The 19,236-nt window shown below is 40.9% G+C and overlaps 1 protein-coding gene across 2 annotated transcripts in view; it reads left to right on the top strand.

Moving 5' to 3' along the window:
* Positions 1 to 19,236, top strand: part of TMEM167B (transmembrane protein 167B) — a 179,975-nt gene that overhangs the window by 23,359 nt on the left and 137,380 nt on the right. For both annotated transcript variants that reach the window (XM_085651144.1, XM_085651142.1), the window contains exon 2: positions 6,339 to 6,470. In XM_085651144.1, coding sequence (XP_085507270.1) covers positions 6,339 to 6,470 — 132 coding nt within the window. The remainder of the gene's footprint in view (positions 1 to 6,338; positions 6,471 to 19,236) is intronic.

Genomic DNA, 19,236 nt, shown 5'->3' with positions numbered 1-19,236 from the left:
GCCCCTGTGCTATTGCGCCTGCTGCACAATTAAAATCATGGCCCTAGAAATATAGCAATAATTGATGTTCAGTGGGTTTCCTAGACCTTTTGGCCCTTGTACCACTGCACCTGCTGCACCATTCAAATCATGACCCTAGTGCCTGCAAGGCAACTGCACCTATGACTGCTTGTTTAGTAGTAACGTATAGCAATAATCGATGTTAAGTAAGTTTCCAGGCGCTTTTGACCCCTGTGCCACTGCACCTGATACACCATTCAAATCATGACCCTAGTGCCTGCAAGGTTACTGCACTACAGACTGCTTTGTAGTAGTAAAATATAGGAATAATTGGTGTTCAGTGGGTTTCGTAGACGTTTTGGCCCCTGTGCCACTGCACCTATTGCACCAGATCATGACCTTAGTGCCTGCAAGGTAGCCGCACCTGACTGTTTTTTTGATAGTAAAATGTAGCAATAATCGGTGTGCAGTGGGTTTCCTAGACCTTTTGGCATCTGTGCACCTGCAGCACCATTAAAATCATGACTTTGGTGCCTGCACAGACAAACGAGTAAATCGTTTATATCCAGTAATATGTGTTCCAAAAAAGACAGAGTTGCAGACAAAATATATAATTATTGTGTAGCTAAACGTAAGCCCAAAAGCTTTTATAAAAAGTGCCTTTAAACTTATCCAACTCTCCAGAAAGAGTTGCCACAGGTGTCATAAAAAAGCATATGCCTTACACATCAAAGTGAAAACCAAGCATTGTTAAATTGTATTACAATGTGGCTGGCTCTTTCCTGTGAAAAGATCTGTTCCTATGCTTGACAGTGAACGAGCCGTAAACGGTGTAAATTGCCCAAGATCACCATACACTAGGCTGACACTGAGACTGAAAAGCAGTTTTGTACTTTGTTCCTAAAAGAAATGTTTCACAAATTAAATTAACTCCCCCCAAAAGAGGAATTTTGCAAAAAACGTGAAGAGCTAGATACCTCTTGAGATGGCTATATCTAATTTTTTTTTTAAGGGCACAAGCATGCTCCATGGGGATAGTTAACTGCATTCCTTTTCTATAAAAGCTTTCACCTTGAAGTCAGCCGAAAGCAAAATAACCACCATGCTCCCATGAAAACATAACTTGACATTTGACCTTGGTCTTTGAGTGCCCAGAAAATGTAACATGACAAGATAAGAACAAGATTTAAAGGCCTGATTAGTACAGAAAACGAGTTTGTGGAAGAATACTGTAAGCACGGCTTTAGCATGTGTAGGTACGAGCTCAAGCTTCCCAGCCTAAAGCCAGCAAATCAAAAGCCATACATCTTTATTTACAATGCCAATACCAAGCCACAGGCAGAATGCATTCCCTGGTCAACTTTCTAAAAGTCCCCAGTATGTCTTTCGCATACCTAGGCAGCTACATAAAAAAAGAACTAAGGTTAGTGCTGAGAGAAATGAAACTTAAGCAACAACACCAATTATGGACTGAATTACATGAATCGATTATAAAAACTCAAAGAAGTTTTGGTTACTAATTGGGTTTGACGAGAATAAGAAAAATAGTTCCAGGTATTCGTATATAAATCATAATAAATGGGATACTTATCTTGCAGAGTTGTGTGGTTCTGGTGGCCAGTCCCCTGCAATGTGGGTTCCCACGTTTTAAGTTTCAAAGTTAAAACGTGCATAGAGGAGATAGGTACTCTAATTGCTGAAATAAAAACCTCACTTGTCCCATATCCTATGGAATCTCTAATGCCATAATAAAGAAAAATGCAGCGAACTGGTCCATAGACATAGCGTCTACCTTTAATTCTGTGTTATGGTAGTATTCTTTTGTCCTGGAAAGGTTGCATTATGCAACCCTTGTATAAACTAGTTGCAAATGAGAACCCATTCGCTATTATTTTATAGCTGTAATGCGAATAGAATTTGTTTAAGCAAGCTATTAGTATCGAAATTAGTAGACTGGGCACAATGTTCTTCAATAATTACTCCCAATCAAACTGGTTTTAAATCTGCTTCTTCGACTATGGATAGTATGGTTTCTATAAACTGCTTGGTCAAAACATGCCTGTTTTATAGATTATTCTAATGCGTATGATAGAAATACATTGTGGTCAAAATTGGCATGTTGGGGGCTGGACGATTCACGTCTAAATTTAATTATTCAGCTATATTTGGATACCTGGGTTCAGGTTAAATTGAGTGACAGAGGATTAACACCACCTATTAAAACTGCAAATGATTTAAAACAAGGGTGCATAATTTTTGCCGAGTTGTTATTTTCAATATATTTTGCTAATCTTTTTTTTCAACTGTTTAAGGAGAAGGGCTTTCTGAAACTGGGCCGTTGTAGTGTTCCATTTTTAGCCAATGCAGGTGATCTGGTTTGTTTTCTAGAACTTAACTAGGTCTTCAACTGTAGTTAATGTCTTTTGGATTATAATCTAGCAGACTATTTAAAAAAAATGAACCATGAGAAAACAAAGAAATATATGTGCTTTGGGAAGTCGAAGTGGATGATCAAGCCCCAAAAAATGGACATTGTAAAAAGCTATATTTATCTGGGAATAGTTATACATGATACTTTAAATTGGTCAGAAAACTGAAAGGGACAAGGAGCGCTTTTAGGTCCAGCATACACGCTCCTTAGAAATGTATGTAAACACAAGAATGCAGTACCTATTGCGGTAAGAGGAAAGGCAAAAAGCTAGTTGGTTGGTAGGGAACTGAGCAAGCTGATCCGGGGGATCTGACTACACAGAAGCAAAAGAGCCCTCACACACCCAGAGGGGCGCCATGCTTCATCATCGGGCAGAAAATAACTAGGAGGTACCAAAGGAATATTTAATGTGAAGGTCCTCTTGTTATGAATAAAACAGAATTTTAAATTGGTCTCAGCAGATTGCGAATTTGAATAAATGTAGTAAGTCAGCAATGGCAATTAAACGTTTTGCTTCAAAATGACGGGCGGGGCCATTGGCTCGAAATACTATTGCCATCAAATCAAAATTATGATAATTCTTTCTTTATTCGGAAGCAAGTGCGACCATAAAAGATACAAACATACATTAAAAAGAAAGAGATCTACATCATGAGTTAAAACATTAGATAAAACTATTGCCATCAAGTCAAAATTAGATTCTTCACTCGTGTATGGGTCAAACATAATGAATTCTGCTTCTTTAAGGAGACTAGACATTGTTTTTGTTATAACTGTGTACGGAATTTATTTAGTCTTAGACAGTCTACTCCCCATGCTAGATGTCTATTCAGTCCTAAAGCAACATCAGGTTGCTCAGTTAGAACTGTAACTGTGTGTATGTAAAAGAGAATTAAGTAAAAGTCATGATTAAGTCAGATATTTTCACCACTAGTAGTTCAAAATATTTTTTCCACTCATCCGGTATCTACCTTGCTGACAAGTTATAATCTACCATCATTAATTAATCTTTCTAATATGAATAGACTGCAGCGTAAAAAGTGAATTAAGCAAGCAATTAATTCATCTAAATTTGAAGCTGCTGTTGTGAAATGGTGAAGGCTAAAATTATAGCTGTTATGTCCTAGATTCCTATAAACGCATACAACAGGCCTATTTAGATTCGCCAATAAATCCGTCAATGGTGAAATTTTTTTTTAAGGTTTTGTCTCCTGTATTCCACTCATCCAGGTCGAGGGTGTATGGAATAAATCACCAAATCATATGGTGTTTGTGCCATTTAAGTTATGAAACAATTGAAAATGCTTTCTGTAACTGTCCAAAACAGGTTGCTATTCGTAAAAGATTTTAAAAAGCATTGTTCAAAGAGAATGGAATAAGACCAACTAAGGATGCCACTAGAATCTGTTTTATGGGGACTACTGAAAAACCAATTGTACGTGTGATGAAATTTATATCCATTTTGGAATAACGTTTTATACATGTAATTTGATTTTTATTTCCTAGTTCTGTGATTTTAAAATTGTCTTTTATAATTTATGTATATTTTTATTGTAAATGATTTTAAGACATTTAAACAATAAGCAAGTTAGCTATTTAACTAACACTGTTTATTTTAATTGATTTGTTGCTCAGAGTATGTGTTCGGGACCTGTAGTATGGACTGTTTTGTTGTGTGTGGTAGATCTCGCCCGCAGGTCTGTGTGGTTACGTACCTAGGCTTCTATAGACTATCTGTGCCCTCCAGTTGCCAGCAATGTTTTGACATGTTCTTTCATACATTTTAAACCTGTTCCGTTGACGAGGGATCAGTTGATGAAATGGTGTATGATGGAACAGTAATGATTAGAAGTAGGGCAGACTTTGATTACTATGTCTGTGAAGTGTGGGGATGATTATGGTTAGAGTTCTTCATCTTACCAGTCTGGAAGGAGTCTTCTGGAGCGGAGTGGTAGTAAGTCTGAAATTGACTAGAAAGGCATATCTTATAGGTGGGATTGGTGTAGGTTATATATCGCTTCAGTATGTCTATATCATTGTGTTTCAATGTTGGGTGAAGGTCTGCAACACAGGTTTGGTGTCTGCCTGTCTTCTTGGTGTGGTATGCTGTTCAGGAGTCTTCCAGATCTCGGGACTGTACTTGTACAGATAAGCTGGATTCTCGTTCTACGTTCCGTCCCATGGTCAGCTGTTGGTATAAATATCTCAGGAACAACCAGGTTTTCAGCTCTTTTGAATCGTATAAAAAATGTTTTTCCCCGAATGCTTCAAATCTTACCTGGCAATATGTTCCAGAATTTGGGAGCTTGTACAGAGAAAGCTGCGCCTCCTATAGTTTTCTTATTGTAAGGCCGTATGTCAACCAGTGTTGCTAGCCTGGAACACAGTGTTCTACTTTGTGTTGTTTAAATTTAGTTTGTAGATATTGGTGGTCCATTTTCATCTGAAGGCAACACGAGTGCTGAACATTGATTGTCAGGCTACATGAGTGCTTGAAGGTCTGGCATCATGCGTCCTATAGGGAAAGGAGGAGGAGTCTTGCACAGTGTTTTGGCATTGTTTTATTTGGCAAATGATTAAACAGAGCGCCATGGTATAAGCTATGGGCATAGCCAAGCTTGGAAATCACAAATATGAATATATCTTGGCCTTTTTGTTGGTATCCAAGAAATGGGAAGACACAACAGTCTTTTCATTGTGTAGAAGTCGCTGTGTGTGACCTTGTTGCAGGTGGTGTCCGGGATAAATATGAGTCCATGTTTACCAATATGTTTCCTCTTGATGTGGCTGGCAGGTCATCAGGATCCTTGGTCCATTTGTTGTTCTTGCTATTGCTCGCAATTCATGATCTCTATTTTTGTGATGTTGAACTTAAGGTGGTCACTCATCATGTATGGCATGGAATCAGTGGTCAAGCCTTGACTTGTAGAGGTAATCTAGGCCACCCATTTTTGATATTATTGCATGTATCACCTGTATAGTTGAACAAGTAGGTTGAATGATCTTATCTGCTCCAGTAAGGGAACAAGTTAAATGTTGACCAAAAGAGATGATGAACTCCTAAGGAATGCCACAATGTTGTATGTGACGGGTGGATATGGAAGGTTATAATAACAGGTTGTCTGTCTTTGAGATAGGGGGCATTACCCTGTTGTGTTCCCTTGTAGAAGAGCTTCCCTATCACTTTTACTGACTGTGGGATACACTTGTCATTTTCAGTGGCAACACTGTTCTAAGGAGGTTTCATACAGTGAAAATTCCAACTGTGTTTTCTTTTAGTTGGGAATTGATGGTGCGTTCCCTGGCTGTGAGATGGGTGTAATTTATATATGTTATGTTATGTTATGTCGGGTATTTGTAGAGCGCACGGCTACTCCCAGGAGTGTCCCGGCGCTGAAAATGAACACGCTGAATATGTTCCTCCCTAACGCACACACTGTTGTGTCCGGTTTTAGTAAACAGTTCTCAAATGCCACTAATAGTGAATGCATCATTAGCATGAGGATCTGGGCTCGGTTTGGATTCAAGACAGCAAGGGGGCTGTTGGGCCTCCCTCTTGTGATTTCTGGAGTTGGTAGGGGTTTTTGTTGTATCTTTTGACAACAAAAGGTATGCTGGTTTGTTGGAGAGTGATCTAGTTGTGAGGCTTTGTCCTTGTCTCTTACCTTGACAATGTGCTGGTCCTTGTGCCATTTATGTAGATGGTCCATGCCCAGGTATGATTTGCGCCCATTATTTGTTCTCCCCTCCCTGTCAGTAGGGGCAGTGTAGTGAGGAAGAGGTTATTTATGCATCTTTGTAGTGAAGGGTTGGGTATGGCTTTAATAGAGCATGTCACTGCTGTCTGAGTTTTGTTCGCTGTACCATGGAGGGCTTTGCTGATTTATTTATTTATTTTTTCTTCTAGTATACTCCTTAGCTGGAATGCTAGTTTTTGGTCTGCTCTTCGTATGCACGTGTGCCCACTTCAAGAAGGTGCCTCGCCTGAAAAGTTGGCTGCTGTCTGAGAAAAAGGGTGTCTGGGGTGTGTTTTACAAAGGTAAGATGTAAACTGTAAAATAACAGGCATGCTTGTATTGAAATATGGAGAATCTGTCCATGTAATTTGAATGTCATTTTCTTTTTTCTCTTTACATAAATTCTTTAGTCCCATCACCCTTGCTAAGGTATTTTAAACTGTATGCCTTTGATTTAGAAGTGGCTTTGAAATCAGTCTACCGTATACCGTTTAGCAAATACCTGAGAAATGATCCCTAGCGTTCCTGACCATTGTGAGTTTTGTCAACCTGTTAAGCTAAATTTATTTAATTCTCGTAATAAATTCTCAGATTACAGAGTTATTTGGTACACCTTCAACAACAATGGCAAAAGAGCTTTGAATATACACATTTTTTCTATAGGAAGCCAATGTAATGTTCAAAGATGATTCATTGTAGGTTCATATTTCTTTACACTGAGTTAAGAGAATAGTGTATGCATACTTGATACATTGGAGTCTATAGAGGTGTTTTTGAGAAAGACCAAGGTATAAAGAATTGTAGCAGTCCAGTTTGGATAGGATGATGAATTGAATTAAAAGATTTCACCAATCATTGGGCATAAGAGGTAGAGCTTTTTTTATTTTTTTTTTATTTTGCAATTTCCAACATATGGAAACAAGTAGCGATGATGTTGAGGATTTGTTGTTGAAAAGTGAGTTGTCAAAAAGAATGTCCAGATTTCAGGAAGAGGTTATAGGGACAGGAGCTCCCCAATGAACAACACCAACATTCAGAGACCCAGATGAGCAAATTACCAGAAAACATCTCCAAGGTTTTGGTATAATTCAGCACAAGGGGATTGTTTTTCATTTGGTATCCTCGTATGAGAAATAGGTGAAGCCAAAGGAACAGATAATGTTTGCCAAAGGTGTGAAATGTGGATTAAAGAGTGGGCTCTAGACAGAACCCTTTGGAACTCCACATGTGGGCGTTGGAAAGTCTGATAAGGCTGAAAATGTACAGCGTGTGTTCTGTTGGAGAGAAAAGAGTGAAACCAATCAAGCACCTGGCTTCTCTTTCCAGCCTCTTTAATTCGATGAAGAAGGACAAGGTATGAGATTGTATCTAAAGCAGGAAAGAGATCTAGTAGAATAAGTTGGTGGAATGTCCAACCTCTAGGTATGATCTCATCTTACTCATAACAGTCAACAGGACTGACTCTGTGCTAAAACAGGATCAACAGCTGGGCTGCTGAGCGTCAAAATAGTTAAATATTTCAAGTAAAGATGATAGTTTCTTATTGACGCATGGTTCTAAGATCTTGGGTGGCACTGAAGTAGGAAGATAGGATGGTAATTTGAGAGAAGTTCAGGGTTGGTGGAAGGTTTCTCTAGGAGAGGGACAAGTAAGGCCTGATTCCAAACTTCCTGAACTGTTCCAGAAGTCAGAGAGGTGAGCACAGGAACATTTTGTGTTGACCGTTGGTGAAGGAATTTGGTGAGATATGTATTCAAAGGGGAGCCTTCTTTAGGTAAGGATAGTTTGTTTTGAATAAAAGAGTCCTCAATAAGAGCAAAATTGTCAAACTGAGGCAAATCTGTTGACAACATTTCCGGTAGAGGTACGTGTTAGGAGTTAACCTTAAAGGTGTTAAAAAATATATCTGAAAAAACATTTATTGTTACAAAGACGTTGAGCTGGAGAACAGGTATAGCAGCAACAATCATGTTTCTGGGAGACCCAAATATATAAAAAGTGGCCTTAGTTTTGTAATAGTGAGACAACAAAAGTTGAATTTGCCAGAGCGAACATTCCTTGAGTACTTTTTCAGATCCATCCGATAGTTGGATTGGATTAGAGCAGTAGGGTCTTCTCCAAGTAGGTTTGAGTCTTTTAAATGTTAGTTTACTTTCCTTAAGTTCATCAGAAAAATGGGTGCTGAAGGGTGGGTATGTTTAAACTTAATAGAGTTTTTTGGTGTAGGCATTCATCTAAGGATTGGGTAAGCCAGTTGTTAAAGAGTGACCATATCTGAGTTCGGAGATAATTTTTCAATGGGTGTAGAAGTTACTGGTATGGACAGCCAGGACGAAGGTCTGCCTATACTCCTGCTATTAGGCGCTGAGGGTCAGGATAAAGGGGTGGCTTGGGGAGAGTTAAAATTTACTTGATGATCAGTTCATGCTAGAGGGTAAGTTAAGCATTCTAAAATGGTGTCAGGGGCAGAGAAAATTAAGTTAAGTGTATGGCCTTTATTGTGTTTAGGGTCAACTACAACTTGATCAAGTTTGAGGGAGACCCAACTTTCCAATTAGAATCTAGCTTAACTGTCGTTTGGGCAAACATATTGTGGTAATGTTAAATAAATCCGTTGACGCCGGGGTATAGATGAAGAAGATGGTACTTTATTGAAGATGGTAGTAATCAAGTAAGCAAGAGCCCCACCAGGAGCAGCCTCCTTCCGGCTCAGCCCATTCTCTCAACTGACACTCCCCAGGCATCCCAACACTCTGTGACCTCACCACTCATACCAACATTCTACAGCACATCCACACTGGCTGAGCAGCAAGGACCATGAATCAGGAAAGATGCATTGCATTGAAGATCAGATACAACAAATCTTCCCCCTTATATAATAACAACTGAATGATCCATCAAGAAGTAAGTATAAGAATCATATCGATAACAATTACGTGAATAATAAATCAATAAATAGGCATATCAATCATATAGGTAACAATTACATGAAGAAGCCACGAAACCACTTGAAAGAAGCTCGCAAGCCAACCACAAAACATTAAATGATGATATGCATTAAATCGTATGGATGAAATGCTAAGAAACTTTACAGTGATAAAGGAGAACTAGAAAATGAGAATGACACAACCCTACAGTGATCAAGGAGAAGACATCGCAGAGCAGTATTAAATGAGAGTGACGCAAGACACACGCCTCTTTCTTCCCTTTTACAGGGCACCAGGAAAATAAGTAGAACACACATCTTCCCCCTTTTTCAGGGCACAATGGAAAATAAGTAGAAAGTATGCAAGGTGCAAACAAATAACAGCTAAAGTTTTGCTGGAAACAGGAAGAAGTAGTGTAAAGCAAAGAAAACACCTAAAAGGAGAAGCAAAATGAGAATAAAGCAAAATTCTCACAATACACAGCAAAACTGAATAAAAAGAAGAACGAACAAATTAAAGCGTTCACCACGACACACCAGTTGGCCGGACTAGCATGAAGATAAACTGAGAACAAAAATATTAAAAGGTGGAAACAACAACCAGAAAATACAAGAGATACTCCCTGTTTGTTTTATATTGTAGGATCTCCAGAGGAGAAGGGTGAGAAGAACACCCGCTAGGAGTACAAACAAAAGAAATTTGAGGAAACCTCAAATGCCAGACCCACAGACTTTTGCGTAAGATTGAAAACTGTGGCTGACAAAATTCATTTGGTAATTTCAGTAAATATCCCACATAAAGTTATCTTGCTATCTAATAATGTAAAGTACAAATAACGTGTAAAAATGTAGGTGACAACTCCACACACAAATGTAATATATAAAGTGAAGGTCACATAGCCAATGGCTATAACAGAGCATGCCTTAAACGTAACTGTGCATACTTCGCACATAACTCAATCAGTAAAATAAAGTGCACTAAAAAAATGTAAGTGACAACTCCACGCACAAATGTATTCTATAAAGAGAAGGTCACATAGCCAATGGCTATAAAAGAGCATGCCTTAAACATAACATGTAAAATGTAGATGAAAGGTCCGCAAGTAACATGTAAAGGTGGAAAAACACATAACATATGCCTACCAATAAAAAAAAATCCCTTCATAAAAATTTGCGGAAAAGGCGCTGGAACAAAGTAATATGTAGGAACAATGTAGGTGACATGAAAAGTCACATAGCTATAACTCATATAGTTATAACTCATATGTCTCAAACAGAGAAAATTCCCATACGGAACTTGCAAAAAGTAATGTGAAAACATTAACATGCAGAAAATGTCGATATTAACACTCTAGCAAAATGCAAAAACCTCATGTCGCCACAAAATACATTATAAACATCAAGCAAATGCAATTAGCAATGGGGTTCGCATGAAAATGGTGCACATTTCAAACTTAATGTAAAGTAGTTGTAAACGCTGAGATACCAAATAGTACATCTGGCAAAGTGAAAGGTGGCACAGCTTGATGAGTGACGAGTCAGCTGCACCCGAGGCAAGAAACGAGAACAGACAGTTGCTGTGAAATGTAGTAAGGGCAGAAGATTTACCAAGGAGGGAAAACAGTACTTGCAGTGACGAAATAGAGACAGCCACTCCGATGTCGTCAAAATGACAAAGCATATTAAAGGATGGCTGCAGGTAGAAAGAAGCTTACTGAATGGAAGTAGAAAAGGGAACAGTACCTGTGGGGAAAATGATGATCCAAAAGAGGCTCCAATGACCTTGAATGAAAAACCATGCGTCGGGAGAATGTTGAAATATTGCACCTCACACAAGTTTTATTGAAAAGGAAACGTGGTTGGCATGGGTGGCAGAATAACCACTTCGACTTTGATGTGCTCCGGTGGTGCCAGACAAAATGGAGGCACGTAGCGTGACGCCTTGCCGGGAGGCTCCAGGCATGTCGATGCATGCAGGGGTCCGGAAGGAGGAAAGCAGCTGTGAGTAGAGGAGACGTCACTAAGACATGAAGGCATGCGAGGCTAGGTGACAGGAATGAAGGTAAGAGCGTGAGCGGACTCTGTGTGTGCTCGAGCAACGCTTAAAAGTATGGAAAAACAGTTAAACTGCAATTGAAAGGCGCACCAGAGAAATATGGGAAAAATAAAAAATGATTAACTCCCCGCCCAAGTCTCGAACCACGCATGGAAAAGTGGTCGAAAAGTAAGAGCAAGACTTGCATACGTTCCTGATCGCGCATAATAATTATAGCAAGGCAGTTCACAGCAGGCACTCTCCCAAAATGTAGACCAATGTAGGAGTCCTCTCACTGAAAACATGAGCAGGGAAAAGGAAACTCTGGGGCAGTAGGTAGCATGAGGATGAAGCACTGGTTACACCAGGTGTAAAGACCGTCTGTAGGCATAAAGACAGCAGTGATCGGCTCAGTGAGAGTTCTGACGGTCGCAAAATAGAATAAAGTAGTAGTAGTAGTCCTTGACGCTCTTCCAAAAGGAAAAAGGTAGTGCCTTCCATGGCAGCTTGCGGCAGGCAGGAAGAAGCGTGATGTACAAGCAACAGGACGAGTAAACAGGAGGGCGAAAGGTAGTATAAAGAGTAAGGCAGGAACTGGCAGGAAAGCGTTGTGGGTGACCAATGGGAGGTCACTGGTGGGGCACACAGGGTGCCAGTATGCCTTTAAAATGAAGTTCATACCTTTAAAATGAAGTTTATACCTTGTAGTTACTTCAGGAATTTTCAAAATTTCAATTGGTCTGTCAAGAGGTACATGTAGATTCTTCCAGATCATCGCCAAATGTGGTAATATAAATAAGTCAATTGAAGCCGAGGTGTAAATGAAGAAGATGGTACTTTATTGAAGATGGTAGTAATCAAGTAAGCGAGAGCCCCACCAGGAGCAGCCTCCTTGCTGCTCAGCCCATTCTCTCAACTGACACTCCCCAGGCATCCCAACACTGTGACCTCACCACTCATACCAACATTCTACAGCACATCCACACTGGCTGAGCACCAAGGACCATGAATCAGGAAAGATGCATTGCATTGAAGATCAGATACAACACATCTTCCCCCTTCTATAATAACCACTGAATGATACATCAAGAAGCAAGTATAAGAATTATATCGATAACAATTACGTGAATAATAAATCAATAAATAGGCATATCAATCATATACAACACATGTTTGTTAAAATCGCCCAAAAGAATGACATTTTTAGTGTTTATGAGAGATAATGTGACTGTTGGTGATTTGGGAAATGAACTTGGGACATAGAGAGCGTACGCAACAGACAACTAGACCTTTATAAGCAAAGGTGTCTGAGAGTTTTAATTAGTCTTAAAGAGATTGTGCTCCAGAGATGGTGGGTTTGTGTGGAGCCGGAATGAGAATTTCATTTTAAATAGAACTGCCAGTCCGCCTCTGACTCTGTCATGTTAGTCCACTACAATGAAGAGGAACGGTGATTTTGATGCCAAGCTCTGAATTGGATTTGAACAAGTTTCAGTAATAACTCCAGGCCCTATTTGGTTAATGAGGATGAATTTAAGGGCTAAAAATGATTAAGGGCTTTAGATTTTTTAACAGAGTGCCTCTTAAGAAGTAAATTCTTAATTAGCTTAACCCCATAAATCTAATTGGAAGAGTTGGGCCTCCAATGGGGTCCAGTTAGTTGGTAACGTGCATTAGACTGGATCAGTGTATATTGCTACACTGCTTCCTGTTAATGTCTTTTCAGTTCCTTTTCTTTCAGGCTGTTGAAACAGAAATGTCCCCTGCATGAGGAACAGATTTGTATCACTATTCTTGGTGCACAACTGCATGTGAAACTGGTTTTGACTCTGACATCACTTTACCTTAGCATGTGTGCAGAGGCCTAGACCTTTCTTTTTCAGTTTGAGAGCCAGGACCTGTCCTGCAGGTGGAAAAGTGCTCCAAAGTGTCCTCATAAGCAATGGACACTTCTCCATACCCTAGATGAATCACATAAGGCAGTCCTAGCTGTGTACCGTGTGTTTTTAGGCCTCGCGCCTAGCGTTGCAGTGCGTAGCACTGCTCGCGCAGCGCGAGACATTTTGTAGGGCGGTTTCAGAAACTGACCTAGGAATCGCACACGCACATGCGTGTGCTTTTCCTTTTGGGGCACGCTATTGCCCGTTGCGTGCGTGTTTTTTACAAAGACAGCACGCAATAGGCCAAAAGCGAGCGCATTGCTCCGCCCATGGCCCATTGGTGTCTGTTACGAGCAGCATAAGTTTCCAATTATCGTGCCCAGGCACGGGCGCAGTAGTTGAAACCACTTGCGGGCTTCTTTGCTTGCCTTCGCTTTCACTTTCGCGATCGCTTTCAATGCCGCTTTTTAGGTCTCGTTATTTTTCATGAATGATTAGACAGAGTTTATGTGACATGACACAGCTGTGAAAATGAGAACGTTGGAGCGTGGTGCGCAGAATTCCTTCAGCCGGTGCCAGCCCTCCGCCCAGATGCAGCGCCTCCATTATGCCGCAGTATCGCCGGACGCTTTCTCACTCAGGAGCACTGCCTGAGTTTCTGGTGGTGGAATGTGGACTATCTGAGCCTTTCCCGAAGGGACTCTGGTGTTAATTACACCCCTCTTCGCAATTCTTAGTAAGGAGATGATCTTACCAGGTTAGTGGATTTCGAGCGTGTTGAGTGCGTGTGCTGTCCAAAGGGTAGGCACTGGTGTGCAGTGAGGTTTGTGGCAGCGTGCCTGGCTCTGCTCTGCTCGTGGTTCTCCAGCTGGCTTGCAAGCTGTGAGAATGGGGTATTTAGTGCGTTGGCGAAGGTTTATGTTTAGGTCACATTGTTGTACAGTGGTGCGGTGCTGGGTTTTTGTGGTTAGAATGTGTATTGTTTGCCTGTTAGCCATCTCTGGGCAGTTGGTGAGTGTGTTGTATTTTGGTCATAAAGCCGTCAGATAAGGCATTCGGCACCATAGAGGCCTTTCTTTCTGGGCAAGAACTAATTTCCATTTCATTAGTATGCAATTCCAACATGGCTCGGAACGTTCAGCCAAGAGAATTTAAGCAGCTGAGGAGACTGAGACTGACCAGACGTGGCTAGATTTAACACCTTGGACTTGAACAGCCTACCACAGATCGATATTCATCTTTAAGGGTAAGAATGTAATGTAATGTGATGGGGGAAACAACCTCTGGAAATCCCCTTGTCTGGCCTAAGGTGTATACACTGTCGGGTTCAAGACAGTCAACTTTGTAAATGTCTATTCTCTGAAAAAACATACTTGTGGGAACCTTTTGTTATCTGACTACTAGAAGGGTCTTGTGATGTTAGTTGACGACCATACAAGTAGCATGAAATATGTTTAGTTAAAGTGGAATTAAGCCTACAGAATTTAGTAGTTATCAAAGCCATGGAACCTTAAGGCTCCTGCTTTACCCTCTTGATTACACGCATCATCTGTAACATTACTGATGACCTCTCAGCACAAGCTAGCATGTGCACATTGGAAACTATCCTTTTTGTACACATTAGTGATACCTATGTGCCATTTATATACACACACCCATCATCTGTGTATTATCTAGACCTATGTATGAAGCAAGTACTTTTTGTCTCACATAGACACATGTGCAATACAATTTTATGTGCCAGTGTCAGGCCCCATACTCCTTCGATCTGCCACGTCACGCAGTCATCTAGTAGCAAGTAGCTTCTACTCCCACCTCTAGAAGGCAAATGCTGTTTGTGCATCCTTTTATCTCATACTTGCTTTCCACATATTTTCATTGCAGTCATTGAATCTTAACACAGACTCTTGGTGTTCATGTGCACCCTCCATCAGCATCCGTAATATTCATGTCCCTTCCACCTTTTTTTCTCTGTCAAATCTCCTCTCAGCATGCTTTGTCTCTCACTCTGGCGCATTGAGTACATTCCCTCTCTGCATGCTTGTAAAATATTTTTCTTTAACATGTAGCAGTGTTACCCTTGTCCTCTACACATGAATATTTTACTTCTGCAGGCATTCTTGTTGGCCGTACACTGCGGGTTGCGTGGATGGTGGGTTTTAGCTGCCTAGCCACAGGCCAGTCCCTGCGGCCAACCTCTGCTGCTCACAAGCGCAGGGCATGGGATGCCCACTCTTGCTAGGTAAAGCCCACGGCCTGTCCAAAGTCCATGCACTTCTGGATTTGACTCACCACTGCTGCGCATGGATAATAGCACAGAGTGGCAGTAGGGATGTTATGGTTATGTTGCACTTCGAAAAAAGCATTTCTGATTTGCTAATAGCATTTGCACCTTTTGACAAATCTACATTAAATTTTGCTGAAAATTAGGGTATTCTGCTTAGTTTTGCTATTACAATTTTTATGCAGATCCGTCACAGGCAGTTAACATTTTAAGTCCCACATGCATTTCTGCTCTCCACAGTACCAAAAACTCCTGAATGGAATTACACCAAAAATGAAATAAGGATAGAACATTAGTCAGAACAAGAGACGTTTGTGGTTTGCTGTAAATCCATTCAATAGTTTTTTGGATACTTGCATTTTCATTCCAAACATGAGGTGGGTATTGATGATGATAAGGAGATCTTGACTGTCAGCTGATTATCCGCAGGTCCAAGGTTGTGAAATTTGAAAATAAAACCAATCTGATTTAGATAAGGAAGCGTTTTTTTGCAGTCTTTCATTGTGGGATCCACATATTTGAATCAAAACTGGGGTTAAGGTCAATATGATTGGCTGGCCATGACTGAAAATATATTTTTCATCACCATTATGTGTTGCTAGCTGTCTACAATCATTCGCACGCAAGTGTTACAGAAAATTGCAAGCAATATAAACAGGGATGGGGAACATCCCCATAGCCCAGTGGGAGGATGTGGCGGGAGCTGGAAGGACACAAACAACTTAAAAAGTGCGAATCACTGAACATGAGAGCCGTGATTCCCTATGTGGATACTCTGTGCTATTTTGGATCCTCCATAGATCCAACCTAAGATTCACAGATTTGTTTTTAAAAATATTTCAGCACCCTGCGTCAACCCATGCACAGTGGTTCTTTAGATAGAGGCTGGGTTCCAGGTATGTGCGACTGCAATGGGGGCTGGGTTCATGTGGTGTGACCAAAGGTCGCATCATGTTTCCAGGCCCCACTACGCCTAGACAAAAGATTTATGCAGTGCTTTTAGAAGACCAGGGGCATGGGGTGCAGACAGTAAACCCAGAGCCTGTTTGTTACACTTGGCCAAATGCCTCCCTATGCTCATATAATCATAAAATGGATTATTGTAGCCATGGCAAAGGGTCTGTTAAATGAGCTTAAATGACGTGAGTTATGACTTTTCCGCTATTCTGTGTGGTTTACTGCGTATTTAGTTTCAGCAATGCAGACCATGACATGAGGTTATACTAATCATAGCTCCCCACGTGAAATTGAAAGCCATTTGGAGATGGGCAAATTAGTATTTGGTTAACGCCCAGGATAATTGCTGAGGTCGCCTCAGATATTGCTCTCACACGAGGGCACCAGAGTACTCTTCCTCTAAGTCATTCAAGGAAAAGCTGCAGATGCACAAGAAAAAGAGGAGGGACGGGGACTTCTCAAAGCGTTGTGTGTTTCCGAAGAGTAAGTTGCCCCAATGTTCTACTTCCCCTGTAGGGACTTCCTCTGAACCAGAATTCATTGTTATCAGCCACTGTGGGACCAGCACTGTAGGCACTGTCTCCGGGGCCAGGCCCTGCTCCTCTGCAGGAACCATTACCAGGGCCCCAGGTACTTCAGTTGTTCCATGAGATTCTGACTCCGGTCTCAGACCCAGCATTCTTTTTTTTTTAATGCAGTCTATGAGGATTTTAAACTGGCCAAGGCCACTCATCTCGTGTGCCTTCTTCCTCCATGGGACCTCAACAGGTGTCATTTGGATTTCCTCCGGCGGGGCTTCCTACAATTCCCTTAATCCCACTTCTTTTGCGTGCCCTGGCACTGCCTCTGGTTCTGGAGCCTGCAGCACTGCAACTTGCGCAGTTTACGGCTCCAAGCCTGTAGACAAAAAAAAAAAAAAGTCATCCTATCGCTAGCTTCAAAAGAGAAAACTCAAAGGGTGATTGAGGAACACCAATACTCTGTCTAAAGTCTCAGGGTACAAGCGTGTGCTATAAGACCAATTCATGACTTACTGGCTCATTGGATGATTTCCCCAGGCATGATACTGATGACCATAGCGATATTACCCTCTCAGAGTTAATAGCCTTCAAAGAGGTTAGTGGTTTAGACACATCTCCTGATGCTGAAATTAAGTTTTCTGCAGGGCTCACTCTCTCTGACGTGGCATCCTACAATGCTGTAGTAAACAAGCATTGGCATAGCCAATAGGTCTCGCCTTTGGGACCTTATAGGTGCTTAGCCATGCAACAGTTGATGATGTTGCACCAAGGATATTGTGCTGCATAACTAAACACTTATAAGGCATCTGAAACATTTATTTTTCCTACCAATTTAAAATCGGAGTTTACATAAATGTGTTTTCGTTTTTAATAAATGGTAAGGTAGAGGCACAACGTATAGCAAACAGCTGATCTTTCTATTTCTGGGCGACGTTCTTTGCAGTCCCTTCCTATGAGTCTCGGTTGGGGATTGGGGGCAGGAGTGAGCGATAGATTGTAAAATAAAACAAGCATTGAAAATGCAATAGGTCTCCCCTTTGATTAAGGTAAAGCCATTTGCTTTGCTATTGGTATTGTATAGCAAAGCAGATCGCTTTAACTTAAAGGCGAGACCAATTGCATTTTTAATGCTTGTTTAATTTGTTGTGTGACCAACCCTTTTTGTTTGTCATTCTGAGCGTGGTATACTGTCATGTAAAATTCAACTGTAATGAGATGCTTATAACCTTGCACTAACATCCCATTTATAAGTTGTGTATATCCGTGCTTAATTTGTAAAATATGAAGTGCAGGTGCTCAAATGTTTTTGGGAGGCCACACCTACTTTTCTTCGGCTCCGCCTATTTCCTCCACTGGCTCCACCCACTCTATTAGTTCCTCACACATCCTCAACTGGTACTGCTAAAAGTCAGATGTAATACTCAATTGATCTGAATTTCAGCAAGGGAGCCTTCCTCATAGTAAGGTTTTGAGGGGAGGTTCCCCTGCCCTGTGAACACTTTGAAAAAGATTAAACCAAAAGTGCATTTAATGCAAGATTAAGTAAAGTATGTGAAATGTAAGCAGAAACAACATGGTTACCTTAACGATCTCTCACTCACTATTCAGAAATCAGCAAGCGGTTTTACCTGAAAACTTAAGAAGATGACTACAGGGCCCTGAAGGGAACCGTTTCACTGTCCATTGCTTATATCCTTGCAAAACATGAGCAGTATGGTTTAAAAAGACCACATCCATAAACATAGAGCTATTGCACACATTTTGTTTTCCAATCCACCCATCAACCAGGTATTGCAGTCCCTCCAGGAATGGTACACTTTCCCACCTGGGGACAACAATGCTGTTCACAGAAAGAGGAAAAAACAAAAGTAGCGCTTCAATGCAAGTCTGTAAAGTGAGGGTGAAGTTTTTGGATGTGAATAAAACCAATCTGGCCATTTTGCAACCCTCTGTCTTGCTTTATTTAGTTATGTATTTATTTTTCATATTTAAAACCTTTTACTTCTCTCCCGCCCGAGGATGCACTTTGGAATAGAAAAATTGTCAGAAAAAGGGCATTTCCCGCAAGAGTGTTTTTCTTTTTTGGATCCATTTCACAGCGAAGCAACATAATAAAAGAAGGAAAAAAAGGTTGTGAAACGTGTTTTCAAGTCACGGTTTTCAGTAAGTGAGGAGCAAGACAGAAAGAGAGGGAATATTAGGAAGAGAGGGGGGTGGGGGCAGCTGCCAGCAAAGAAGAGGACATTTGTCCTTGTCTTCTCTGGGCAGTAACGAAGAGACAGAGTCCTTTTCCTTCTCTGCCCTCCCCGAACGTCCACGAAAGCAAGCCGAGCCTTATCTGAAGGACTTTACTATTTCTGCCGTCCTAGGACACAGTTTTGAAAAGAAAAAGTAGGGGAACGGAATGCTTTTATTAAAAGAAGTAGGAGCACAACCATGCCCTTCCGATCCCGCCCACTTCGACC

The sequence above is a fragment of the Triturus cristatus genome, chromosome 1_1 (genome assembly GCF_964204655.1).
Source record: "Triturus cristatus chromosome 1_1, aTriCri1.1, whole genome shotgun sequence".
Lineage (NCBI taxonomy): Eukaryota > Metazoa > Chordata > Amphibia > Caudata > Salamandridae > Triturus > Triturus cristatus.
This window is presented reverse-complemented; position numbering and strand designations above follow the sequence as displayed.